Source organism: Chelon labrosus, assembly GCF_963514085.1.
Source record: "Chelon labrosus genome assembly, chromosome: 19".
In the NCBI taxonomy this organism is placed as follows: domain Eukaryota; kingdom Metazoa; phylum Chordata; class Actinopteri; order Mugiliformes; family Mugilidae; genus Chelon; species Chelon labrosus.
The window spans coordinates 2,286,449-2,314,017 of NC_140352.1; the positions used below are offsets into that span (position 1 = coordinate 2,286,449).

At 43.5% G+C, this 27,569-nt stretch overlaps 3 protein-coding genes across 7 annotated transcripts; 1 reads left to right on the plus strand and 2 right to left on the minus strand.

Annotated features, from left to right (window-relative positions):
* Nucleotides 1-5,432: 5,432 nt before the first annotated feature.
* LOC311504055 (galanin receptor 2a) lies at nucleotides 5,433-7,851 on the plus strand. The gene is made up of 2 exons (XM_084567008.1): nucleotides 5,433-6,070; nucleotides 6,775-7,851. The coding sequence occupies exons 1-2, from the start codon at nucleotides 5,691-5,693 to the stop codon at nucleotides 7,406-7,408; spliced, it is 1,014 nt and encodes a 337-aa protein (XP_084423134.1). The 5' UTR covers nucleotides 5,433-5,690; the 3' UTR covers nucleotides 7,409-7,851.
* Nucleotides 7,852-8,231: 380 nt separating this feature from the next.
* On the minus strand, nucleotides 8,232-22,697 carry exoc7 (exocyst complex component 7). 5 transcript variants are annotated; one of them, XM_084567850.1, is made up of 21 exons: nucleotides 22,501-22,697; nucleotides 22,282-22,347; nucleotides 21,538-21,722; nucleotides 21,336-21,441; nucleotides 21,022-21,244; nucleotides 20,510-20,677; nucleotides 20,281-20,292; nucleotides 17,839-17,931; nucleotides 16,249-16,308; nucleotides 15,892-16,037; nucleotides 15,465-15,617; nucleotides 15,267-15,365; nucleotides 15,111-15,173; nucleotides 14,575-14,641; nucleotides 13,448-13,510; nucleotides 13,249-13,369; nucleotides 12,340-12,435; nucleotides 12,188-12,251; nucleotides 11,436-11,477; nucleotides 11,211-11,344; nucleotides 8,232-10,609 (listed from the first exon to the last, which is right to left on the minus strand). In XM_084567850.1, the coding sequence occupies exons 1-21, from the start codon at nucleotides 22,576-22,578 to the stop codon at nucleotides 10,507-10,509; spliced, it is 2,142 nt and encodes a 713-aa protein (XP_084423976.1). In that variant the 5' UTR covers nucleotides 22,579-22,697; the 3' UTR covers nucleotides 8,232-10,506. The 5 variants fall into 5 exon arrangements, with proteins under 5 accessions (XP_084423976.1, XP_084423973.1, XP_084423972.1 ...); XM_084567847.1 differs by lacking the exon at nucleotides 17,839-17,931 and having other exon boundaries at nucleotides 8,233-10,609; XM_084567846.1 differs by lacking the exon at nucleotides 16,249-16,308 and having other exon boundaries at nucleotides 8,233-10,609.
* A 778-nt stretch (nucleotides 22,698-23,475) lies between these two features.
* Nucleotides 23,476-27,569, minus strand: tvp23b (trans-golgi network vesicle protein 23 homolog B). Its single transcript, XM_084567855.1, has 7 exons — nucleotides 27,513-27,569; nucleotides 26,126-26,193; nucleotides 25,848-25,992; nucleotides 24,693-24,782; nucleotides 24,408-24,533; nucleotides 24,091-24,219; nucleotides 23,476-24,009 (listed from the first exon to the last, which is right to left on the minus strand). Exons 1-7 carry the CDS (start codon nucleotides 27,522-27,524, stop codon nucleotides 23,983-23,985), a joined length of 597 nt encoding a protein of 198 aa, XP_084423981.1. The 5' UTR covers nucleotides 27,525-27,569; the 3' UTR covers nucleotides 23,476-23,982.

Consider the following 27,569-nt stretch of genomic DNA (forward strand, 5'->3'; position numbering starts at 1 on the left):
ACCGGGATTATACGCTTTTCAGCTGCAACATCATAGATTTCAGCTTTAAAGCATCCACACTGGGTACATCCACGTACGTTTAAAAACCAGTGTTAATTCTGTTAACGAAGATGATTTTGACGAGCTAAAACTAACATCTGATGATAGAAACTATGAGGAAATGTTATTGAGACAAGACTAGACTGTTATTTGATGCGATAAGATGTGATTTCAATGTTGGTCCCTGTCTGTGACTGGATGAAACTGATCTCAGTTGACGGTTGCCGACCAAAAGTAGCAAGTTGCCACAAGTCTATAAACTAGGCTGAAGAATCATCACCCTGATATCTCTGCAGCCTCCATCACGGTCAGCAAGCTAACTATGAAGTTAAATTAGTCTCATCTAAGTACTTTAAAAGTTGCTGTATTGCTCAACGTGAAGTTTTTGCTTTTTGACTTTTCACTGACACATATTTAAACAGCAGACAGTAGAATTTTCTATTTTGTCCAAAGACGACGTGTTAAATAGCTGCCAGAATTTATGTTGCTAGTTGCAGTTTGACTAAATAATTCAGTTATTGTTAAAAGTTGACTCTTCGTTGACTGAAACCTATGAAAGATAAAAATTGCTGAAATGTGACTAATAAACATTTTCGTGTGAAGACCCAGCGTCGTAGCCTCCCCACAAATCTAACTAGATGTTGCGGCGACGCAGACGGCAAGAGCTGTGATTGGTCAACTTGATAGTAGCATGTTTCCTGTTTAGTATTTCCAGCTGCTTCTCCATCTCTGCAATTTTCTAATTGATTGTTTTGGATCAATAAAGATGGAACACATGGAGGAAAGGTTAACTGAGGAGGTTCAAAGACACAAACATTTGTACGACTCGCGTTGGATGAAATTTCAGCTAAAGTTTCAGTCGTCATGGTTGAAAGTGAAGCAGGAAGTAGAAACAAAAATTAACCTGAATGGCAAAGACGACACAGCGCCGCCTAGTGTTTGGGTGGAGTCGTTACAGGAGGAACCAGACTGACGAGTAAACAAATGTAAATGTTGGCTACGTACGTAGGTTACGGCGTCCACGTCCTGCTGTATTTAAATGAGTCTTGAGGCTAAATCAAAAATGGCTGCCAACATTACAACAGAAATAAACAACTGGAAATCAAAAACATGATACAATATGATCGAGAACATCTTTCTTTGTTTTTTTTTTTTACTTTTATTCAGTTTGAGGTTTCATGTGTGTTTCTTTTTCCCGTTTACGTACTTACCCTGTAGGTTTTACTTTCATGTAATAAATGTGAGGAAAGTTAGAGTCTGTTCATCAGCACCAGCCTGGATCTGGACCAACTTCAAACTCACTACTGATTGTTTAGTGATCTGGAGTCTCTCCGTTGGGAAATAGTTCAGCTCCTGCAAAGATTGTTAGGGGGCGGGGCTTAATGTGGTGATGGACACGTCCTGCAACGTCATCTGAGTAGAATTAGTTTACAACGAAATGTCTCTGATTGGAGAAGGGAGATGTTCAAACCAAATTAACTTTAAAGGTGAGTTAACAGATTATTACATACGTCATTACTCTGACTGGTTGGCGGCATGAATTAAACTTCTTTTTATTTTATGTAAACTTTTGTCTGTTTCCATTCATCTTTGTTGCGTTTTGTTCATCGATGCACCAACTCTTCCTCCTTGGACATTAAAATGTTTTCTGTTCTATTATGTTTCTGTTCTATTTGTATAATTTTACATCCTAGAGGCCAGTTTTACATCTCAAATAAGAGCAAACTTTGACTTAGGTAACATTTTCTCTATTTGTTTTCTACTGCTAACTGCAGCCTCGACCCTCAGAGAACATAACACGCGACGGTGCAAACAGCCGCACAATCACCAGCACTACCTTTTATTCCCGAGGTCACGGCCCCCGCTTACCTCGCCCAACTCCTGCATCTCAGTTTCCTGCATCGATTTAGGATCATAACTGGCCTCGTAAAAAACTTTGAGAGGGGGACGTGAGAGCCAAAACCCAGACCCAGCCAGCAGCTTTTAATGGTACAGGTTTATAATGAAACACTCCCTGAGCCTCTCTCCCAAAGCGCTGACGTTATCCACTGGACACATGAGCATATTAAAAGCGCACGCTATTTATAAAGTGTGGGACTATTGACATGTATGTGTGTGTGGGTGTGTGTGTGTGGGTGTGTGTGTGTGTGTGTGTGTGGGTGTGTGTGTGTTAGCAGGAGGTCTATCAGCCACTGTGGGGTTTGGTCGTGAGGGTTTTTTTTAGTCGTTGGAGCGGATGAGTTGTTGGAACGAGCAGATGTTTTGAGGTCACAGCTTCTCGATCGTTGCAAATGAGAGGATCGTGATGTGTGAGTGGCACGTCCCGAATCAATCGGTCCTCCTGTCTTCGCGGCCCCCACGTCCCCTGCAGCCGTCCTGTTTCAGGCAACGCTGCGTCTGTTGGACCGAAGCTTGATTAAACTTTGGATTCTGCAGACAGCGTCTTCTTCACCAGCTCTCAGCAACTGTAACGGCAACTAACTCATGTGCAACATATTTAAAAATATAAGTACTCCATTAATCAGCCATAACATTATGACCACCTTCCTAATATTGTGTAGGTCTCCCATGTGGTGACTCATCAGAGAATGGACATGGGCCTTCTGAGGATCATTCCACAGATTCTTGATCAGTTTTGGGATCTAGTGAATTTGGAGGCCAGGTCAACACCTTGTGCTGTTCTTGATGGTTTTTTTTAGTTGTTCCTAAAGTGTTTTTGTGTGTGTGTCTGTGTCAGGCTGCATCCTGCTGGGGATGGCTGCTGCCATCAAGGAGTGTCATTGCTATGGGGTGGGGGTGCCTGGTCTGGTCTAGGTGGGTGCTACATGTCTAAGTAACATCCACACCAATGAATGCCAGGTCCAGAAGGTTCCCAGCAGAACACTGAATCCTGTCAGTGGTCATAATGTTGTGGCTGATCGGTGTATAAGATCATGTAGTTTATTTAAAGTTAAGTGTCTTTTGAAAACATCTTTCCCCTTTCAACAGCAGCGACTGTTATCTTTTATATATTTGTTTTAAATAATCATTTGCTGGTTGAAGCATCATCTGATGAAGTCAAAGGTCACGCAGCAAAATTTACGACTTAACGAAATAAAAGCTGAATGTAAGATGAGATAATCCTTTATTCATCCAGCATTATCTGCACGTTCACTCCGTCCATGTTGATGTTTCCTGGTCAGAGCTCATTGCCTCCACCTGCTGCTCCGCTCTCTAACGATTTGTTCTGATTAAAGTTCAAATATTCCCATGTGTGTCCTCCGTCCTCCGTCTCTGGTGTCTGGTCGCCAGCCAGCAACGGTTGACATTCCTCAGCTCACACCGATGTTTCCTCTTCAGACTAAATCTCTAACATGACTCGGGTCGGTCTCCATCTGACCCTCACACCAACTCTCTGTGTTTCCCAAAGCCTGAAAATACCCAGTGATGAATTATGTCTGAGGCACGCGATGCTCCCACAGCTGGGAGCCGGCCCCCGCCTTTAATCTGGTATCATTTCTTACGCCTCACTGGCTTTGACTAAACGCTCTCAGGAGAGCGCGGCGTCTCAGTTGTGAGTTTTATCACTGCCAGGCAGGACGGACTCACGGGAGAGAAAAGAGAAACCAAAACGACTTCATGCATCGCGGAGGTTTAAAAGGCCACGCTGCTGCTGCTGGATGCTGAGATAGTGATGGAGTAAACACGGAGCACCAGCTGGAGCTTTTATGAGGCAGCATCCATTCATTCATGAAGTCTGTCTGTGAGTAACAGGCTGAAAAAACTGAATAAAGTCCAGATGTTGGTCACTGAGCTGCTGCCGCCATCTGCTGGTAAACAGCTGGAATGGAACAAACTGTACAGTGTGTAGGGGTTAGAAATGTATCAGCAAGTCATTGATTAGAGATGGATGAGACACCTCAGTGTGGCGTCTCCAGCCGCTGCCATCTTGTTTAACTCCACTTAACTCCCAGCTAATTCAAAAAAGGTCATCCACCTGTCACTCAAAGAAGCCACGCCCTTAATTATTCATAACTTTAAGCCTCAAGTGTCTAACAGGAAAGACAGGAAAGAAGAAAAGTCTGCAAAGCTGCATGAAGGTTGAAGGTCAGTTCCCTGAGTTAAACAGAAGGTGGAGCCATTAAACCACTGCAGAAGAAGAAGTCAAACACACTGGCTGTGTCCAAAGATGGCTGAGTTGTGAAGCTCAGTGTGGTGCATCTGGTCGCCGCCATCTTACTCCGTCTAACTCCCAGTCAATTCAAAAAGGCCGGTCTATTACAGCAGCAAACATAGCCGGAGAAACTGGGTCATGCAGCAAGACAACGAGAACCAAGAACACAAGTGGTTCTACAGAAGAACGGTTAAAGAAGAACAAGATGAATGTTTAGGAACGGCCAAGTCAAAGTCCTGACCTTAATCCAATAGAAATGTTGTGGAAGGACCTGAAGCAAGCAGTTGATGTGAGGAAACCCACCAACATCTCAGAACTGAAGTGGTTCTGTTCTGAGGAATGGGCTAAAATTCCTCCAAGCTGCTGTAGACCACTGATCAGCAGTTACCAGAAACATTTAGTTACAAGGAGGTCACAGCAGATACTGGACACAAGGAGGCACTGACATTTCTGTTTCATTTGTTGTCTACTTTTAGGACTTGTGTGAAAATCTGCTGATGTTTTGAGTCATTTTTATGCAGAAATGTTGACCAGACACCAGGGGGAGTTGGACGGGCTTTTGTTTTTTTTAAGGTTGATCTGGAGAAGCAGCTGAGATTTCCCTCGGCACACTGTCAGTACCACGCTGAGGCCAGACATCCTCCTGGTCTCGGAGAGCACCAAGAACATTACCATCATGGAGCTGACAGTGCCTTGGGAGAAGCTCTTGAAAGAAAGAGGACCAAGTACGAACATCTTGTATCTGGTTTGGATGTATGCCCATCAAGGTTGGCTGCAGAGGGTTTGGGGGGCACTCACTCCACAAAGCCCTTAGAAGGAGCAGAGCCATCAAGAGCACTACCGAAGATAGCTCTGGATCTGGAGAGGAGAACCATGAGCGCTACCAGAACACAAGCCGTGACTGAGAGATTGTCTGATAGTTGAAAGACCCAAAACACCCAATGACCCCAGGTTACATCACTGATTATGTGTTCAGGTGCATCAGAAGATGTATTGAAGGACTGATGATGTGGATGGTGTTAAAGGAGTGCAGTGTTTCAGTCTGACCACAGGGGGGCAGACTGCACCCATTAAACTGCAACACTGCAACAGGTGGTTCATCCTTTTCTCTGCTGCAGAAATCACAAAACTCACTAAAATAAACACAGTCGGGTATTAATTTACAGTAAATATAAAGATTTCTTACTTTTTTCTCTATTATCTCGGGTTTTGTGAACATTTAATCACAGTGAAAGCTTTAAAGACTGAACTTTGCAGAGGTTTGTAGATTTATCAGTTAACCCGAGGAGAAATAATTCCACTTGGAGTTTAATTGAAGGCTGTCACGGTCTGGCAGACGTGGTGTGATGGGATGATGTGTCATGTTTTCTCCGGATCTGACTCCCGCTGCGCTGCGTCTGGATGGAGCCGCTGCGCGTAAACGAGGCGCGCGTCTCCAGGAGCTGCTATAGTTTCCTCCTCCTGCTGCTGCTGGACACAAACCTGCTGAAGAGACATTATGAATGGACATAACATGAATATGAGTCTGTCTTCAGTCAACTCCTCCTCATCTTTTCCCTTCTCTTCTTGGAGAGCGGAGTCGGTGGTCATCTCTTTGGGCTTTTTGCTCATTTTCCTCCTCGGCACCGTGGGGAACTCCCTGGTCCTCGCGGTTCTGTGCCGCAACGGGCAGACGAGCTCCAAGACCACCAACATGTTCATCCTGAACCTGGGGCTGGCCGACCTGAGCTTCATCGTGTTCTGCGTGCCCTTCCAGGCCACCATCTACACCCTGGATGAGTGGATGTTCGGCCCGCTGCTCTGTAAGCTGGTGCACTTCATCATCTTCCTCACCATGTACGCCAGCATCTTCACCCTGATGGCCGTCTCCCTGGACAGGTGCGCTGCTGCTTTCTAAATATAGACAGGCACTCACTGGCCACTTTATTAGGTACACTAGTGAATGCATGCTACCATAACAGTTCTGAAATAAAACATAAAGTTCCAGCGTTTGTGTCAATAATCATCAAAGTATTAAGTTGAATTAGAGGTGTTCTTGATAAAATGCTCAGTTAGTGAATGTAAACTGGTGCAGACACTTATACACCAATCAGCCACAACATTATGACCACTGAGAGAAGAAGTGAATAACATTTAAACCATCTTGTGACAGTCCAATGTTCTGCTGGGAAACTTCTGGACCTGGCATTCATTGGTGTGGATGTTACTTAGACATGTAGCACCCACCTAGACCAGACCAGGCACCCCAGGCCCCTCCCCTCAAAGGCCCCCCCACTAACAACATTCTGCTGCCAGACACCACAGGACACCCTCAGAAGGTCCATGTCCATTCTCTGATAAGTCACCACAAAGGAGACCTACACGATATTAGGAAGGTGGTCATAATGTTATGGCAAATTGGCGTATGTTCAATTTTGGAGCATTTCTCTCTGTTGTTTAGATCTGGGCTACTCTAGAAAAATTGCAGTTAATGTCTTCATCCTGTGTTGCCAGACTGGACCCTCTGGTAGACCGGTTTTGGCCCACAGGACATATGTTTGACTCCCCTGCCCTAGATCATGTCTATACCCCTCCTCTTGCAGGTATTTTGCCATCTGCTACCCTCTACGCTCCAGAGCGATGAGGACCCCAAAGAACGCCCTGACCTCCATCTGCCTGGTTTGGGCCTTGGCGTTGGTTTTCTCCGCTCCCTATCTCAGCTACTTCACTCAGATGGAGTTGGCCGGCAGCGTGGTGTGCATTCCCGCTTGGGAGTCCAAGCCTCGCATCATAATGGACGTGTGCACCTTTGTCTTCGGTTACCTCGTCCCCGTGCTGGTGCTCAGCCTCACCTACGCTCGCACCGTCCGATACCTGTGGAACAGCGTGGATCCGGTGATGTCCGAGTCCAGGCGAGCAAAGCGGAAGGTCACCAAGATGATCATCGTCGTCGCCGTTCTCTTCTGCCTGTGCTGGCTTCCCCATCACCTCGTCGTCCTCTGCATGTGGTTCGGACACTTCCCCCTCAACCACACCACCTACATCCTCCGCATCCTCTCCCACCTGGTGGCCTACACCAACTCCTGCCTCAACCCCATCGTCTACGCGCTCATCTCCAAGCACTTCCGCAAAGGCTTCGGGAAGGTGTTCGGCTGCCCGGTGAAGAGGACGGAAGTCAACAAGGTGCACGTCATTCAGGCGGTGAACACAGTCTACAGCGAGGAGATGTCCAACTAGAGACGAGAGCCGGCTAAACATGACGTCTGTCAGTAGGGACGTCCACATCGGTGTCAGGGCAGATCAAGGCATTTTTAAAAGGATCAGATCAAGATAGGTCTTCATCCAAGCCTGATCTTCTGTCCCTGCAGCGTCAATACATCTTCTGTTTTAATGGTGGTTGGCGTCAAAACTGATTAATTCATTCATTCACTTTCTGTAACAGCTTGTCCTCTGGAGGGTCGTAGGGAGGCTGGAGCCTATCCCAGCTGCCATTGAGGCGAGAGGTGGGGTCCAACAAACAACAAACACTGAACGTTTAAAAGAAGAGAAAAGTTTCCTGGAGACAGCATCAAGGAGAAAAATCTTCCAGAGAGGGTTAGGGAGTTTATGGCAGCGTTGGATGACCAGAACATTTCTGGAGTAGAGAACACAAGGTACCAGCTACCCTCTCCACACTACATTAACACAGACACAAAGATTTATTGTCGACTCTAGGAGAAGACAAGGAAGGCAAGGAAAGACTTTAGGAAGCTACAGGAGACCAACTCTAGGATATTTAGGATCAGATCAGGACTCAGATCGGATTGGGAGGCAAAAGAACCTTGACATTTAATGAAGATGCTGCTGTTATTCATCTTCTAATACATCACCCTGGCCTCACGATGAATTTAAACAATCCAGGCAACAAGCAACAAAAAACAAAATGATCCTCACAGATGGTTGTTAAGTTGCTGCCGACTCCAGGTTGTCAAACTTCACAGAATTCATGATCCTAAGGGGAATAAATAAAAACAACAACAACCGATTGTTCGTTGGTGATCTCTCCTCTGAGGATGACTTTTTTGTTCTTAGAAATTAATTGTTGTATTAGTGGTAAATTGGTGTATCTGGTGCTATTTATCTACTATTAGCATGCTAAAATGCTAAACTAAGACGTTTAAACACAACTTCATTTGCACTCCCAATGAAAACACACAGATTAGCATTTAGCTCGTAGCTTTCAGAGCCTCTCAGAGCTGCTAGCATGGCTGCAGACTTCTTTGGGTTCGTTTTTAGGTTTAAATACTTTGATTTGTTTGTAATTCAGTTCTGTTTTTGTGCACATGTGGTCGACATGTGGACGCTGCACTACTCAGAAAGTGAAACGCGATTCAGCTGATACTGTGCTTCATGGTTGGACGGATTCTGAAGAGCTGTTCCTGGAAGTCATACAAACAGTGAAGGTCACGCTGAAAGACGACAAGTCTTTGAATGAAGGGACGTCACCACATTCGTATTCAGTGTACTCATTAGATTATATGTGTGGTGTGCAAGATCTCAGCGGGCTGTAAACTAGACAAACAACATAAATACATATTATACTTTTAATGAAGATAAAGAGCTTCTCCTGCAGGATTCAGTTCATCAAACAAAGTATAATTAGAGTTGAAGAGATTTTACATGAGAACAGTCGGTGGTGAATATCTCTTGTGGGTGGTTTGGACTGAAAAGCAGAAATCATCAGATGGTTATGTAACCAGACACTTCCTCATATCTGAATATAAGTCGATCTGCTGTGTGACTAAGTTAGCATCTTGTACCGACCCCAAAGCATGTTCTAGCTTCTGCTGTAAAAAGTCTGTGAAGAGTTGACTGTATGTGACTGAATGGTGTGTAGCTGTTAAAATAATAAAAGCATCGAGCTGCAGCAGTTTGGTTTCCGTGAGATCTTTCAATCAGATGACACCTCTCTCAATTCTCCTGTTCTTCAATCTGATTGACAAAGTGGTTCTGCTGCTGTGGAACATCAAATCTGCTGGAAATAGACCAGAAGAAGATTTTTCCCCAAACCCATTCCCCAAACCCTGCTCTAGAGCAGAAGAAGTTGACCAAGATGTCTCCAATGTTGCTGTCCACATGGATTCCAGCTTGGTTCACACTTTCAAACACTTGTTTCAGCAACTGGTTGTGTAGTTGCGTGTTTCTGATTTTTTGGGGGGTTTTTTGCATTGCGGGTTTCTAATCTGTTGTTTCTGATCTGTGAAGTTGTGTTTCTGATTTAGTTTCTTATCTGTGTAGTTGTGTGTTTCTGATTTGTGTGTTTCTTATCTGTGTAGTTATGTGTTTCTGATCTGTGTGTTTCTGATCTGTGTAGTTGTGTGTTTCTGATCTGTGTGTTTCTGATCTGTGTAGTTGTGTTTCTGATTTGTGTGTTTCTGATTTAGTTTCTTATCTGTGTAGTTGTGTGTTTCTGATCTGTGTGTTTCTGATTTGTGTGTTTCTGATTTAGTTTATCTGTGTAGATGTGTGTTTCTGATCTGTGTAGTTGTGTTTCTGATTTGTGTGTTTCTGATCTGTGTAGTTGTGTGTTTCTTATCTGTGTAGTTGTGTGTTTCTGATCTTTGAAGCTAAATAAAACCAAAGTGAAAAATCTAAATACATCGTTAATGTATAAATTAAAAGAATTTAAAGACTCTGATCATTCCTGAAACAAATGTGCATTTAATGTCCAGTATTTTCATGCATTCATTCAGACCTGAACACAGTCTACTGATTAAAGTGTCTTCTTCAGTCGTTTAAACCAATAATCTTTTATATTTACATTAGATTTAATGTTATTATTAAACGACATGAAATAAAACTGTGCTGCAGAAAGATTTCAATATAAAAATCACTGATCAGAATAAAGCAGCACGAGCTGGGAGTTTAACATCAAACTGATTCGTTGTGTCGTTGTAAACACAATCTGGACGTGTCTGTAATCTCACCCTCTCTGGTGAAGTAGCTCCTCGTAAACACAGATCACACATGTGAAGATGGAACCTCTCTGAGCAGCGTTTGAGTGTTTCTCTTACAGAAAACTCTTCAGTGCTCATTAGGATGATGCTGAAGCCCCCTGACGTCTGTTCACTCATTCATTCAAACCAAAAACGTTCATGTGGCGACGAGATTTAAAACATAAACTACAGATGATCAGCTCTGCCGGTTAGCGTCTCTATTGTCCACTCAAAAAACAGATTCAGACGTCCCTCGACTCGTCTGAAACTACATAAATAGGACATGTTAACGTCTCTGTACAGATCACCAGTTGTCAGGTTGAGGAGATGCAGACGCAGGAGCTCGGGCTTCGTCGAGGCTCAGGCGGACGTGTCGAACAGCTTCTCAATCATCTCCTCCACCTCCTCCGGTCGATACTTGTGATACTTCTCAGGGTTCTTGGTGAAGGAAATGTTGGCGCATCTAGAGAAAGAAGAAGAAGAAACGTGAGACTGACACTGATTTGTTATGATGATGAATGTCAGGACTGAGTGGATAACAACCCTAAGATAAACCCGGTCGTTAAAAACCAGAAACCAGAGCTGCCCATCAAGCATACGTAATCTTTTTATTGTCGTACAGTTTCTTCAACGTCTCTCATGGTTTTGATTCCAGTTTGAGGCCCAAACGTACTTTAAATTATCGAGTATGTACATGGTTTTATTGACAGTACTTTCAATGGTTTTAAAGAAATAAACTCAATCAGAACAAGAAGGAGTTTTCAAAAATCAGATGTAGAGGGCTGCTGTAAACTCTTCATCGTCTGGTTTCTGGTTGGAATAAATCTGTTCTGTTCCAATTAAAAGTGCTATCAGACCGAGTACAGTCCAAATATCTGGATACTGGTTCAGTCAGATATCCCAGAATGCAACTGGCATCATAAAGTTCCAATTGCAGAATGACCGTCCTGTGTCCTACCATCAGAATTGAGCTTGTCAAGTCCTGAGTTCACTTATTTGTGACTTTCAGGCCACGTCAATGAAGCTTCAATCTACCTTTGAACCTTTTTTCCAGCGTCTCTCACCTCTGCAGGAAGGCTCTGTAGGCGTCAGACACCACCTTCCTCTGGGCCTGTCGGATGAAGTCTCGCCGCTCTTTGTCCGGGATGGCCCAGCCCTTCTGGATCTTACACAGCTCCTCCAAGCCGTCATTAAAGCCCTGAAACAGACGCAGAGAGAGAGAGAAAATATCAAACTGTGTGGAAATTTCTATTTAATAATTAATTTAAAAAATAAATAACAGGCCTCACCTTAAATTTGTCCTTAATCACTTGTCGCTCTTTATCTTTGAGCTGCAGGAAGATTTGATAAAGACAAAAACAGAGCTTAAGCTGATGAAACACACTCTTTGAACATCAACAGTGTTGGTGCAAAATCTGGTCGACGCTCGTCTAGCATCACTAATCAAACTAGTGTCTGTTTCTCAGGACGCCTGGTGTGATTTAACGTCAGTCCACTTCATCTCTACTGGGTTTACTGTAAATTTTAGATTTGTTTAGCTCTCATTTAATTTAATATTTAGGATCACTGAATAATCATGGAAGACACTGATAAATTCGTCCAGACTCAGAGGCAGAAAACCAGCGTATAATCATGATGCTGCCACCGCCGTGCTTCTGCACTGTGACCATGTTTTCATGATGTAGAGCTACACGTTCTTCCAAAACAGTTAAAACCTTATTTTTGTTACTCTGAAGAGCCTTTTAACTTTTTCCCAAGACTTCATTCATACATTTTAATTATTCTGTATTTAACTTATAGGGTCATCTAAGCTGGGCACCCACTTCTATGATGAGTAGCATAACTTAATTCTCCCCTTCAATCAGGTATTAAAATAAATGCTTCTATGTTTTGCAAAAGCTTTAAAATGATCTCTGTTTGGTTACTATTGGAAACACGTCCTTTGGCTTTTCTTCGGCGTTAAAAATCGCACGGCCGTGTTAAACCTGACACTTTAGCGTGAAAGTGAAGGAGATGAACGACGGGACTAGAAGATCCTGACCTTGGTGCCCGGCTGGAAGATGGGCATGTTCCTGTCCGTCAGGTGCTCAGTGACTTTAAACCAGCTGCAGCGGGAAACAAACAAGTCAGAGTCAAAGCGAGCACAGACGTTAAAGACGTAAAGACAAGTGTTATTCATTGATTTGTGTTTACCTGCGCTGGTACGTCTCAATCTGCTGCTCTATGAGCTCCCTGTATGAAGCCTCGGCTTTCTTCTGAGTCACCGTGACCAGCTGGATCAGCTCAGACCTGAAGACAAACACAGGTTTAGGGGTTTTATGGGACATATTAAAGTTAAAGTGTCCAAAAAGCGTTTAAGAAGGGAAACTGGACTTGTAGAGTTTGAGAAGACGTTTCGCTGCTCATCAGAGTAGCTTCTTCAGTAGCTTCTTCAGTTCAGAAAAATTTCTTATGTACCAAAGGGGGTCCCAGCAGAAAAAGTTTGGGAACCACTGACCTAACTGAAGTGTTTCTAACATGTTTCTGTCTTCATCCTGATCATCGTTGCATCGTTTGCACACATCATGCTGCCAATCAGTCAAATGTTCACAACCACCATAACTCATACTCTATTAGTCGGCGCTGTCATTCGTTCCTGCACCGTTTGCACTGTTTTGCACTGTCTACATCAGCTTGCATGCTCACTTTACACTCGGTCCTTTGTATTGCACTTAGTCCTACGTCTTCATGTAGCTCCATGGTCCTGGAGGAACGTCCTCTCATCACACTATGTGCTGCATCTGCTATATATGGTTGAAATAAAAACCTCTTTGACCTTTGATCAGAAGTGAACTTTCCATGGACGCTAAATAAAAAAGATCTGATCAGATATGTGTGTTTACATCAAAACATCAGTCACTGTAGAACTTGTGATGGAAATGGTTCAAATTAAGATCGTTGTGAACCAGATGTTTTTGTTTAAATACAGCCCAAATACTGACTGTGCACAGTTAGTTCCAAAACATGTCCCATCTCTTCACCACCACCACCACCACCACCACCACAGTCATATCTTCTTCAGTTTGTGTTGCTGTACGGTCTAATAAAAAACATCAGTCTCACTTCTCCAGCGACTTCAGGATGTAGTTGTAGTTGTTGTGCAGGAAGATGGCGCTCAGAGCCGAGTCCTCGTACACTTTGGATTTACTGAGCAGGTTCAGCTGCAAGTTCCCCAAAACTTTACCTGAAAGAAGAAGGTCGTTGGTTCGTTTATAGGAAAAAAACACAAACAGAGAGGCGTGTGAACGGCTGCTGCTCTTACATATGTAAGTACTGAGGAGGCGTTTGTTGAAGTCAGAGGTGTAGCTGCTCGCCGAACTCGTCTCTGGAAGAAACACAGAAGGTGTCAGCAGAGTCTACTATGGTTTTACCGCTGAATAAACACATGCACGTCACAGCTGACTCATCTCCTTTCACTCTGAATCAATGGGCCACAGTTAACAGCTTAAATCATGGTCACAAACAAAACACTCAGAGCTGGACTCATCAGGGGCCTACACATGAGCGTGTGCTTACCTCGGGGGTCTAAAGGAATATTGTAAGTGTCCCCCAGCACTAAAAAGGGCCGAGGCAAGGCAGAAGAGAAAGAGAAAGAGGCACAAGTGCATAAAAAGGTTAGAAGAGATTTGTTAGTGCAGAGTAAGCAAACAGTCATCAGCCAGGCAGCGAGGGAGAAGAGGAGGAGAAGCAACAGAGAGCAGAAGGGAGCCAGGAATACTCATTTATAGACCTCTCTAAAGTATGACCGGGTCTGGACACATGCTGTCGGCGAGGCTCCCCACGGAGAGGAGAGAAAAGCTATTTGAAGCTGCTAATAGAGAGGAAGCACAGAAACACGTCAGAGGAAACCAGGAAACCTGATGAGATGTTGAATTGGTGCTGCAGGAGAAGACGGAGCGCAAATAAGCTCTGGATGATATGGTGCCATAAATCAGAGTCAGAGATATAAATGTACCCAGAAGGGATCTGTTTCTAGTTTGTATTCCTCTCATCAACTTCTCAGCTGCTCAGTAAAACGCAGAGGACTCAGTTGTTGTTGATCTTTTTAGATTTTGTACAGTTTCCACGTTACAGGACGTATTTACTACAACAACACTTCATATTCTGCTTGCTTTCCACAGCATCACTGCTACGTTGACCACTTCCTCATCTCCCAAACTATGGAAAATTAATTTGTGTTAATGTCTTATCATGTTAACTTTGACAGAGCTAAACAGAACCTAATGAATGACATGATAAACTCTCAGTTCCAGCTGTGAGTACGTAGCAGCTTCCTTTATATCACAGATATCTGCTGATGTTAGCATAAGAGCTCCGTCGCAGCGCTAGCAGGGCAGCAGGAGGGCTACGCTAACGAACGCTAACCGCCTGGCGTCGTGTCATCTGTACCTTGCGAGGCCAGCATGGCTCCGGCTGTTTCGTGGAAGTCCAGCAGCTGCTGCAGGAACAGGATGGCCTGCGGATGGAGAGCAGCAGAGGTCAAGGTGAGCATCGGTTATTCATTAAAACAGAAAGAACACCGCCAGGTACTTGGAAGCCGTTCCCGTGGAAACCGCCTGGATCCACAGACACGAGCAAACAGCCTCGAGGAAAGATGTTGAGTTTGAAGTGGAGAGAGAGAGAGAGAATAAATCCAGAATAAATCCTCTAGAGTTAACAGAGGTAAAGGACTGTCAATGTTTATCTTCATACAGGAGGACATAGTTAATAACTAATATACATTATATATACTTTTATACATTCTATGTAACTATACTTTTATTTGTACCCCTTTTGCTGACTGCAGTTCTATCCATCATCCATCTATCATCCATCCATCCATCATCCATCCACCCATCCATCATCCATCATCCACCCATCATCCATCCATCCATCATCCATCCATCCATCCATCCATCCATCCATCCATCCAAGTGGTAGCTTACATTGCTGGTCAGTTCATGGACCGTTCCATCTTTGGGCATGTTGTATTCTTTATCTGGATCGTTCTGTGGTCAGAGAGAGAGAGAATGAACTGATGAGTAGTGACTGAGTGATTGATGACTGACTGATTAGTGATGACAGAGACATGAGCCTCGTGCCTTGATGCTGTCGGCGAACTCCTCCAGAGCTTTGGCTCCAATTGTCTCCATGGAGGTGATGAGCGTGGGCAGCTTGTTCTTGGTGCTCGCCGCTGTTCCCTGGAGACAGCATCAAATGAACAATTAAATAAATAATTAAATAAATAAATCTGTCATTGTGTCACAGCAGCGTGTTTCAATAACCCGTCTGGTTCAGACCTGCAGCGTGGAGTCAAACTCAGACTTGTTCATCTTCAGGTGTCTGAGGATGGGGAAGATGGTGAGGACGGCCGAGTAGTCGTGGCGCATTATGGCCCGGCGAGCTGCAGACACGATGTTGTCTCCCTCCAGCATCAGGTTGTCCAGCGCCTCCTGTGGACAAAGGACAAGATGAAAGTTACGATTCACTGTCAAAGCTACAGGTGATTTAAGATCAAGTGAGTTCGAACGGCAAATGTGTCTCCACATGCGTCCCCAGCCAGCACTGGAGATCTGATCTCAGTTTGTCTGTCTGTAACTAAGCAGCGCCATCATGTGGTCAGTGACCTGCCCCCCAATGACAGTTGGAATAGTCTCCAGTGCCCCCAGGACCCTTCACAAGACAAGCTATTTCTGGTTTCTGAGACAGAACTGCGAGGATTTTGACCTGGATGAGGGAGTCGAAGGTCTTCTTCTGGTGGTGCTCAGGGATGATCTCCGTCAGCAGGGCGTACTCGCTCTGAGCCAGCTTGACGAAGGCGCTGATGCAGTGGATGTAGGAGTCGATCTCGATGTCCAGCACGTCGTCCTTTCCTGGGAGGTACACGAGGAAAGGTGGGGTCAGAAGATGGAACGGAAAACAGGGAAACAAAAGCTCTGATAAAAGAGTGTGCTGCTGTGGAGGAGTTAATCTCCAGACTACAGTATGTGTTCTGGCTGCTGGATGTTCTTGGTCAGGTCTGACTTGATATTAAAAACACTTCTTTAATCCCGCTTCTCTTCCCCACGTGTTGCCCTCACTCACCTGTGGCGGCCCCGTGCTTCTCGGTCAGGCCGTCTTTGACCCGCAGGTCGTGATCGTGACCTGGTGGGTGGGGCGGCAGCAGGGAGACAGGACAAGTCAAACCACAGCGGTTATGACTCGTCCGGACAAACCTGAACCTGGAACGGCTGAACCGACCACCACCAAGCACCAGCAGGGAGGGGGACAGAAGCAAGGGGACACCCACTGACGACAGGTAAGAGCCCGGGGGGGAGGGGAGGGGGGTTGTGCATCAACTGATGTCTGAATCAGTCAATGTGTTAAAACTATGTGACAGAAACCAGATTTAAGAAAAACGCCACAACAGCTTTTGACTGATCGCTGCTCTTCACTCTGCTTCATGGTCAACTTTGACTTTCCTACATTTCCCAGAGTAACTTTCACCACGTCTTGTTTCATTTTATCTCCTTTTAAAGTCAGAATTTTTGGGCCTGATACATCAGCAACATGGTTAAAGGTTTCATTTGAAGCGTATTTTATACTTCTACGAATGGAAATACTAAAATATAAACTGTTTTAGTTTGTTATCAAAACCAAACCACGATTTCAGGCAGAAAAGTAAAGTTTTTTGTTGTAAACACGCTGCAGTCGTTGTTTCAAACATTAAAAGCGGTTTGGAAGATATTTTACTACTTCTAGTGTAAGAGCTGAATCTTTGCAGGTCAACAGTCTGTAGTTGCAGTCATCCAAACACCAGGGGGCGCTAAAGAAAGCTTTTGAAGCTCAGTGTGGCGTCTCTGGTCATCTCCATCTTTGTCTGACTCCACCTATCTGCCAGCTAATTAAAAAAAATGGTGGAGCATGAGTGGAGCTAGGTGTTAAATATGTTTATTTGTTCTGTAAAGTTTTTGAGGATTATCTCACTTTCGTAGCCAGCCTCTAGTGGACATTAAAGGAACTGCAGCTTTGGTTAAAGTATGTTTCAGATGGTTTTCATCTTTATAAAAATGCCACACGGATTCTTTTGAGATTTCAAACGAGGGCGGCTACGTCTGTAGTCTTTATGGCTGCAATTAGAAAAACAAGCTGAAGCTGAGTGTGGTTTAAACTGGAAACTCACATGACTAGAGTCTGTAAAGGGACATGTTTTGATCCCGTCTCCCATAATCTCCAGAGACTCTAGTCTCAAGGTGTGAAGGACAGATGTCCATATATGGACTTTCTAATCTGACATAGTTGCCTTCCTTTACTCCTCTTCCAAACCATTTGTCTTCTCTGGCTAAAATCTGGGCTTGTTGTCCTGAAAGGAGTGTCCTTTGTCCTTGAAGGACAAAACAGGACAAGAAAAACAGGATACCTACACCTAAAGGTGAGTAACTGGTCGTTAGCAGACTCTAGTTGTGTGAGTTTCACTTAAAGATGTTCCTAATAAAGACCTGGATGATTAAAAACCTTCACAGACACATTTACTTTATTATTTTGGGTCATCTGTAGAGAAATCCAGTCGGTCTTTTATTTTCTCGGGTTAATTGATTTGATAAATGTCTGCAGAGACTAAAAGCTGTTGTGACTGAGGGGCTTCCTGTGACACATGGTTAGAAAAGGCAGAAAGACAAGACCGAGGTGCTTTACCTTCCAAAGGAGTGAGGTTAGAGCCCCCCTTTTTCCCATCCAGCCCATGCTGTGAGTACTGTTTCAGAAGGTTCTGAGCCTTGCGAATGGTCCCTGGTCCCAGAAAGACAGAGACAGAGTCCAGAAGAAGAAGACGAGGAGGAGGAGGAGGAGGGTAGCGAGGTCCAGACAGCCAGGAAACAAGAGAAGGAGGAGGAAGAAGAAGAAGAAGAAGAAGAAGAAAAGGGAGATCTAGGAAGTGAGTGATGAAACCCAGACACCACATCCCTCCACCTCCACCACCGAGGCAGCCAGACAGACTATCACCACAGACAACACGACAGGACGACTACAGAGCTACAGAGCTACAGAGCTACAGAGCACTGAGCTGAGATACCAGGGTTCATGTAAGAGAACAGACAGGTTAGGTCAGCCATCACAGTTAACACAATGAACACATCATCACTGCTAATAAAACACATCTACGGTACAGAAACAGTCACAGGATTCAAACACAGGACGTCGCGGCTGGTTAGTGAGCGAGGCAGCGTGGAGCACACGTACAGCAGCTTTTTGGTTTTGGTTTGGTGTTTTTTCTTTAGAGATATTGACGGCCCGTTAGCTGAGCATCATTAGCATCGTCAGACACACAACATTCACTCCTCTGTTCTAGCTCCGCCTCAGACGGCTGGTTATATCTTTAAACCTGTAGCTTAAAATGATCTGATCTAAAACAACGCTGAGGTAGGTGGAACATATCAAAGGTCACGGTCAGACCTTGCATTAACATCCGTCCTGGGCCGTCCCATCATCAGATAACCACTTTATTTAAAGTCAGGATCAGACAGAGTGTACGAATATTAACTACTTTCAGCAGATAAGTCTTGCTTAGATTTATTTAAAGGCAGACGTCACTTACGCTGCTTCTGTCTTTTCAGGTGATCATTTCTAATGAACCACAGATCAGCCCTGTAGAGTAGGTGACCCAGGACTCATTGTGTGTTCCTACTGGTGTCCAGGACAGATGTTGACGCAACTTCTGACCGGGACCTGAGCAACATTTGAGTTTGTTGCTCATATATTTTCACTTCTTGTCCATTTTTTCTGCTCCTAACATCAACTTTGAGGATGGAATGTTCAACCTGCTGCCTGATATGTCCCACCCACTTCCAGACGCCATGGTAACCAGCTAACCAATGTTATGGCTGATGGGTGTATCAGTTCTAGTGTGCTGTCTTTGATTTAGTCAGGTCCAGGACAACGTTACTGATTACCTGTCCTTTAGTCTGTAAAGTCTTCTTGGTCAATGTCACCAACACAGTGTGGAAGTTGTCACATGAGGTCAGATTTATGTGTTTGGTCTTTTTGTCTGGACGTTAGGAGGCGTCTGAGATGCTGGCAGCTGCATAAAGACGATCGATAGTTGAATCTGAAGCTGCTCTACGTCTTTCAGGTGTTATTCTGAACCCTGAACCTGACGTTGAAGCCAAACAGCGACTGAAATCAGCCCAAGAGCATTTTTTTTGACATTCAATCCATTCATCGTACACTGAAACAGACACCTTCCAACTTTCTTCAGCTCTTTCATCCGGCCTCGTTTCCGTCAGCGAGTCGGTGTTGATGCAGTTGTTTCAGATTCAAAACTGAAACGATATCAGTAAACTAGAGCAGGTTTAATCCTGGTGATCGGCTGTTAATTAGCTGCAGACTCCTCAAGATTAACGCCACGGTGCAGTTACAAACCAGCACAGCTAATCCACACAAACACAGAACAGCCTTTAGTTTCACGGTGGCAGCAAAGGTTCCTCTGTAGAATCACCACCTGTGCTGTAATCACATTAAATAAAGAGTAATGTCCCATCATCAGAATCACGGAAACTTAATTTGTTGTCATTCGTCCGGGCTAATTCAGTTGCACAGAGGTTTCTTTGTCTGATATCCCCAACAGCCTCGTTAGCCGCTCGTTAGCTTGCCAACTATTAGCCTCGGTTGCTTCTAGACGGCAACAGTTGCCCCTGAGCGGTGTTGGGACAACTTCCCGGTCGATGTCTTCCAATGGTGTAAATTTAGGAGTTGGATTTGAAGGCATCAACACGCCACTAAGGTAAATTAACAAGCCAGTAATCACCTGAGGATGTTGTTCAGATTAACCATGACCCAGATGACTGTTTGATCAATAACCGGCTTCAAGTTAATTATTTAAATTACACTAAAATCACGCATCTAACAGTCACTGAGTGTCTCTGCTCAGACGACATCTTAACGGAGTCAAACTCAGACGGACCTCGTTGCCGTTTGGCTCATTATTTTTAATCGGCTCCACCTTTTCTTTGCTGCACACACACCGCCGTGAAACTAAAGGCCTCCATCGACGCTGGAAATATCGAACACGCCTCCGCTGGCGGCCCTAACAAACGTGGCGTCCGACGGACAGAAGCAAGCACACTGAAGCTTTCTGTTTACCTGGGATGTAGACTGTCATCACAACACAGGGATTATGAAAGAGGAAAGGATGAAGGGGGTTGGTTAGAGCAGGCTGTAAAATCACAGGGTGGTTCATTACAGAGAGATCATGGAGGACACGGAATAATGTGGCTGGATGGCAACGTAGGAAGTGACTTTGTGCAGAGCCATGGTTGTTGGTTAGAGGAGGTTACAGACTGAAGTGATTCGGTTCGAGGAGGGAGCTGACCTGGCCTCTTGGGAGCTTTTTTGGTGGGCGTATCCTTGCGCTTGGTTTGCACGGCGGGCGAGTAGAGGACGCCAGAGGACGCGCTGTTCTTGCGGAAATGATCCTTCAGGCCTTTGATGGAGCGATCCAGCTGGTTGGACCTGATCTGGTAGTAGACGTTCATGAAGTCTGCCAAGAGGAGGAGGAGAGGAGGAGGAGAGAGGAGGAGAGAGGAGGAGAGAGGAGGAGAGAGCGTTTGAGAACAGGAGGACTCTGTTCGTCTGTTCTCCAGACTCTTCCAACAAGTCCTCACCATCTGTGCCTCTTAGAGGAAACATAATCTGTTGAATGCTGAATTATCTTGCGAATATTAAATTACTTCTTATCGCCGTTTCAGGACCACGAACACCACCGTTTGTCGTGAGTATGTAAATTAAACTTCCTCACAAACTCCCTAAACAAAAACGAAGAACAATAACCCGCTGAATGAATTAAAACTCGCAGCAGATGATGAACCAGAGCGACGGCCGTACCCTGGTTGCGTCCGTACTCCACCAGCCAGCCGGCGATGCAGATGATGTCCTGGAGCACGGCCTCGGGCAGGTGTTCCAGCACCACCTCCTCCTGGACCTCCAGCTCCTCGTCCACGCTGATGGCGTCCAGGATGAGGATGGGGGGGACGGGTTTGCTGTAGCGGGTCAGGAGGCTGCGGAACTCGGCCTCCAGCAGCTCCTTCCCCTTCTCGAAGCGCGCTTTCTGCGGAGAGACGACAGTTTTACATGTTTTATAGCAAAACTGACTCTTAGTCTGAAAAGCTCAGACAATAAAACTGGGGACGATACTGTACCACTGTGTTGAGTTCAGGGCTGTCCGGGTTGTTGTCCTGAAAGTACTCCACAGCTTTCTGAATCTTTGCAATACAGGCAAGATATTCATCCAGTCTCCCCGTCGGCCTGGGACACAAAACACAGATTTACCACACATCAAACTGCAGCAGCGGTGAAATCGCAAAGTGCGTTACTGCATGTCCCGGGACAGGCGGTCCTCACCCCTCTCTGATGATCTTGTCGGTGTCCTTGGCCACGTGGTAGTAGCTGATGACGTGGTCCATGCAGGACAGGGTCTTGTCCACGTTGTCCTGCAGCCGCTGCAGGTTCTCCGTCTGTTTGTGGACCGGGATGATGGAGTTCTCCAGCTGCATGAGGCGGCTCTCGAAGGACGACAGGATGGAGACCTTCCGGGACGAGAAAGAGGACGGGACGGGTCAGTTTGATTGTGTACATCCTCACATTCACAGTGTTTATGCTTCTCTTTTAGTATCTTCCATATTTTTGTGAGTTTTGTAAACTGAGGGCTTTTATAAACATTTTACAGGCCGTTTAAATCTTTTTAAAGACAATGAGATTCTGAAACTTGATCTAGTGTACAATATTTACTGTGTGTTAATATGATTGGATCTAAATCAGTCAAACCTGGACTGATATCAACACAGAGGCTGATTAAACTGCATTTTTATTTATTTCACAACTCTTTCTTATCATAGACAACATTACTTTTAAAACTCGGCCAACAATTAAAACACTACCTCACAGAGGAGCCCTCCTTTAGGCCAGTTTGACATTAAACTTTTAATTTATGAAAAGAAAACAACAGACATTAGCCAGTTTATCCCATCCAAAGCACACAGAACTGGTCTGGATTAAACTTTAGACCATTTCTTTATCTGTGTATCTTTATAAAAGTGTACTATTTTCGGGTAAATGTCATATTTTTGTGTGTTTTGTTTATCGCACCATGCCCTTGGTCAGCTGATCGCTCTTCTCCAGGTTTTCCCGGATGAATGACAGCGTCTCCTGCTCCTGTAACAACAACAACAACAGGGAGGGAAGCAACGTTTCATTATTTTATTTAATCAAATATCATCTAAAATACATGCATATTAATCTAAACTGGTGTATTTTAAGACAAGTAAACTCTCTGGGATGCTTCCTTCCTCTCCAGCCATGACTGACCTGCTTCAGTTTCTCCTCTATCTCCCGCTTCCTGGCGGACGCGTCCTCGGTAGGAATCATCCTGGAGTTTATTCCCATCAAAAGACGCTCTCCGGCGGAATATTTATGACTAATTTACCCGTTTAGATCATAAAAAACAAGATCTACAGCCACCAGAAGCTGCTGTTGTGGCTAGCTAACAGCAGCAGGGATGTTAAGCTAAGTCGGGTAGCCGTTAGAAGACAGGGGTTTCCGGTTACAATTTCAAAATAAAAGAAACTAGCAAATAATTACCAATTATTACCAAAATATTTATGTTTTTTACATGTTGCTAATATGTTATTTCTCACATGTGCTTTTATATGTAACGTTTGTCGCCACATTTTAAGCATTTGATTCCCTTTTTCTTCAATGGGAAAATGCTTTGCCATTATTGTGAAGGTAAATCCGCCCAGCTTCCGGTGAGGCGTAGCCATCTCTTCCGCATCCGCCTTCTGATCCAGGGATAGTTTGTTTGGGAACGTTTGGAACTAAATTGACGCCATTTTTATTGTGGCAATTTTAATGATTATATAAATAACATAATTTTGCGTACTCATGGTGGCACAAGTTGTTGTCAAAGTGTTTTAAAATATTAGGAAGTTAAATATATATATATATTATCAAAGACGTTGTGACGTTACATGTAATGACTCAAACCTGCCACCGGAAGTCGCTGTCGTGTCTATTATTAAAAATCCAAGACATGAAGAACAAAATCATCAGTAAATACTGATTAAATATAACATTAAAAAAAACAACTAAATAAGATTTATTTATTATATTATTGTTGGTGCTTTGTTTGTGAATTAAAAGTATGAAACAAAACCTTATTTTGGCGCAAATTATTACATGTATTTACTCCCATTTATTACAGATTTTTTAATGTCTTTATCTTCTCTTTATTTTACATTTCTACACTAACATATATGACACTTCAGAAAACAAATCCATCAGCACAGATAAAAACATTTATGCTGTTCAGAAAAAATGTTACAAATGTATTGGGACAAATGCAGATGTTTCACATAATTTCTTTACTTTACATATTTACAAATCTCCCGGAATACTTTACACAGTCCGCCACACAAACAAATCTTGTTTGCACAATACCTTTCGGAAACTATATGTGTTGAACATTTTAGAAACGTATTAGAGGCAGAGAAAACCCAGACTAAATAAAATATATAAGACGGTCACTCATGCGTATGTGCTGAAGTTAAAGTCTGAGGGTTTATTGCTGGGCTTCATTCATTGAAAACAGCTTTCAGACGTCTGACCTCTGCGTGGAAGATAAAGCTAAGGAGTCACACCTCACGTTAAAAAGAAAAAACTAATCAAAAACTCGTCAGTTCCATTTAATCATGAAAAAAAAATCCCCTTCCCCGTGTCCCCTCACTAAAAGAATATATATATTATAGCATTGAGAATAATGCAGATGTGTTAAAATCGCGGAGCTGCACTCTACGATTCCTCCTCTTTAGACAGCGCCTGTGGATCAAAAACAGACTTTTTAGAACCACAACAAATAAAAAGACGTTTTATTACAGAATAAAGAAATATTTAAGTGACCTGTTTGAGGAACTGTCGTCCAAAGTAGTTGGTGGCCATGTTCTTTAGGCTGGTCTTTCCTCCCACTTTACATCGCACGTATCCATAGAGGTTGGCTCCTTGCAGCACCACGCCCATGATCACTACAGGCTGAGAGCAAGAAGGAACGGTTTATAACTGGAATTGGAAAATAGTTCCCAATAAAAACTATATTTAGTTTATATAGTTTGAGTAACATCTCTGTTTTAGGGCGTTTCTTAAGGTTTAATTGTTTGGCTTCGAGCTCAGAGACAGAATTTGAACCAGCCCGGCCTTATTCCTTCAACTTAACAACTTACCATCCATTTAATCTTGAATGAAACCAGGGTGCTGAAGGAGAAGATGACCCAGAGGATGGGACAAACAATCAGCCCCAGCCAGAAGATTCGGGACTCTGAATCTGAAGCTTGCTGCTTCCCGGAAGCCTGAAGAAAACAGGATATTCTCACAGTTAGGACATCTGCGAATACAATAAGGCCAGCTGACTGTAAACATTTATCATCTGCATCTAGAGCAAGAGGTCAGTGTGAGATGTGAGGTTAAAGAGCGGCGTGTGAGCCAGAGAAGTCACTGCAGCGTCTTACCTTCCTCGACTCAAACACCCAGTGGCTCCGTCCGTCGTCGTCCACCTGGTTCCACCAGCGCAGACCAACCAGCAGCCGCCCGCTGATGTTCTGGAGGTGAAGACGAGGACAGCCTTAGCCTTCAACACTTGACTTATATTTAGGTTTGTTATATTCGGTTTTAGGGGCTGGGACCTCAGCCATGACCAAAGAGGGCATTAAACCAGAACTAGTCCAATTTACAAGATGAAATTAATGACATGAGAAAAGTCTAACAAAGAAAATATCCCAATGTTTGCTCTTGTGCCCAGTCCTGACTTAAATATTTAGTCTTCACTTGAAAATTCATTGATTTCTATCACGTTCTTTTGTACCCACAACAGAGGCAGCTCCCCACAGCATGAATATAAACAAAGAGAACAAACTGCTCTGGTGTTTATGTATTCTTTAATAGAACTTAGATCAAAAGCCGATCAGATAACGTTAAAGTCTCAGGATAATTTCCCAAAACGTCCCAGATACGCGTTCTGCTTTGCGATGTCCCGGCCACTGGACCAGAGCAGGAGAACGTCAGATGCTTTATCGGAAACAACAAGAAGAATGACTCCTTTTTCTCCTTTTTTGTATGTATTTGTGGCTTCAGTATGATTTATTTTCAAACTTGGTGTTCTGTGCAGAAGAAAGCAGAACTATCTTTGTTCTGCTTCTATGTGTTCTACTTTCTATCAACCATGCAAGTTCCCAAAGAACTGATGGAGAAAAACCACATTATAGTGTGTATATACCTTTTACTGGAACCACACTCTGACAGAACCTGTGATCGGTGTCAGCTAATAGTGCTTCACTCGATCGTCCATCAGTGCTTGGCTGCAAAAACGCTGATTGTGTGCCGTTGTTAGATAATCTGTGAGAGCTAACACTGCTGAACGCTAGCTGCATGAAACAGGGTCGTGTTAATGTGACTAAAAGTGGCAACGTTGTTTTATGTAGCTGTTGAGCAGCGAGCTGATCGGGACTTGTTTTTTTTTGGACCTTTTAGACGCCAACGCAATAAAAACCCAATGTAAAGCAACTTTTAGCAGATTTAGCCGCCACCCTTCAGTCCAGACCACATCTCAGCGTAATATTAAAATCCATGCACTAAGAATATTTCCTGTTTGAAGTCAGAAGACACACCTTCACCGTCCAGAAGTCACACGACAGCAGGAGGATTATAGCCACCATGCAGGCGATGAAACTCCGACTGAAAACCTCACAGAGCAGGTAGACGACGGTGGCGGTGACTCTGAAGAAGAGGTGGAAGAAGGACGCCATCGGGTGCCTGGTGACAGATTACCGACGCGTTAACGCTCACTAACATGCAGCTTAATTAGGAAAACGATTCCATTTATCATCTGGCACGACAACTTCTATGGAGGAAAACATGCACGGAGTTGAGTCTTCTTTAAACTCACTTAATATTCCTCTTATTTGACCTTTTCCCTGCATCCTCCTCTGCATCGAACAGGGACACGTCTTCATCCTGAGGGATCAATAAGGAAGAGGCTTAATCACTGGAGACCGACTGATCACATATGGACAGGTCACAGGGTCATAGGAGCTTGAGTGATAGCACCATGTTTAAACCTTCTACCAGCACATTACACTGAGAACTCTGTATTTTATAGTCCCCATATTTAGCAAATATAAAATTAAATAATTCAGAGCACAACACAAAGCAGCTGTAAGAAGATAAAGGCTGCTCCCTGTAGACTAGACTACTGTTCGTATTTATGAGCTATCCTGCTGTAACGCTGCAAATTATTAAACAGGATTAATTTATTTTATCTTTATCTCTTTGTGTGGACTAACAGATCATAATCAAACTACAGTATATTAATAAACGAGTTAAAATGTCCTGTTTATAGTATTTTATTTTTATTTAAGACGAGTCCAAGTTAATTAAAAATCAAAGTTAATTATATTTACCTATTTTTTTCCTCAATAACTGTCTGACTTTTAAAAGCAATTAACTAGTAAAGTATTCCATTTTTTTTTTTTTAGTCCAGTTAACAATTAATTAATTAACAAAGAAGCTTCATTACATAAACGGTTTGTTATTAGCTTCTTCGACATGCTAAACAGGAGGCCTTGGTATAATGTATAACCTTGTTTTACGGAAAATTAAATATTTATTATAACATATCTACTATAATGTTGAAGTAAAGCCAATTATAACATTATTAAAACACTTTTATTTGTATTTACGAGTTCGCAAAGTCAACAACAACAGAAATGTAGCCTCATTAGCTTCTCTGTAATTGGCTAACTCTTCAAGATGCTAACTGTTCAAAGCTAATCAACATTAGCACATTTATATAAATCTTACAGAGCGTCAGATTAGCAGGTGTGTTCTCGTCTATTTAATCTGAGATTTTATATTTTTATTTGATGATTCAAAATAAGAATAAGGAGACGAAAAGCTAACGTTAGCCGAAACACTGCAGCTGCTAGCTAACGTTGTTAGCAACAACGTTTTATCAAATGGACTGTACATTATAAACTGAAAGAAGCAGTAATCTGTGAGATTATACGAAGGAATATTGACGGTTATGTGGTTTTAGAAACGTTAATTTAAAGCTAAATTAACGACAGGAATGTTAAAAGGCTCTTAAAACCTAGCATGCTAACAACTTAGCAACATTAGCACGACAGATATCCTGACTCAGCTGTGAAATGTTAAAAGCTGATAAAATAATTTTACAGTCGTTCTTTATTACTTCACGTGAAGCAACGTCAGGCGCTGTGACACAGTTAACAAATAAAATATAAAGAAAATAAAGATTAAAACGCGTCACTTACTCCTGCTAGCATGTTGAAGTCTGTACAGGAACTTCCTGGTTACATGCTCAGTTACAC

Coding starts and splice junctions, on each gene's coding strand:
- LOC311504055 (XM_084567008.1), top strand. CDS start 5,691: ATGAATGGACATAACATGAATATGAGTCTGTCTTCAGTCAACTCCTCC. Junction 6,071..6,774: donor ATGGCCGTCTCCCTGGACAG/GTGCGCTGCTGC, acceptor CTCCTCTTGCAG/GTATTTTGCCATCTGCTACC.
- exoc7 (XM_084567850.1), bottom strand. CDS start 22,578: ATGGGAATAAACTCCAGGATGATTCCTACCGAGGACGCGTCCGCCAGG. Junction 22,348..22,500: donor TAGAGGAGAAACTGAAGCAG/GTCAGTCATGGC, acceptor TTGTTGTTACAG/GAGCAGGAGACGCTGTCATT. Junction 20,678..21,021: donor GGAGTACGGACGCAACCAGG/GTACGGCCGTCG, acceptor TCCTCTTGGCAG/ACTTCATGAACGTCTACTAC.
- tvp23b (XM_084567855.1), bottom strand. Junction 24,783..25,847: donor GTGACTTCTGGACGGTGAAG/GTGTGTCTTCTG, acceptor CTTCACCTCCAG/AACATCAGCGGGCGGCTGCT. Junction 24,220..24,407: donor CATTCAAGATTAAATGGATG/GTAAGTTGTTAA, acceptor TCTTGCTCTCAG/CCTGTAGTGATCATGGGCGT.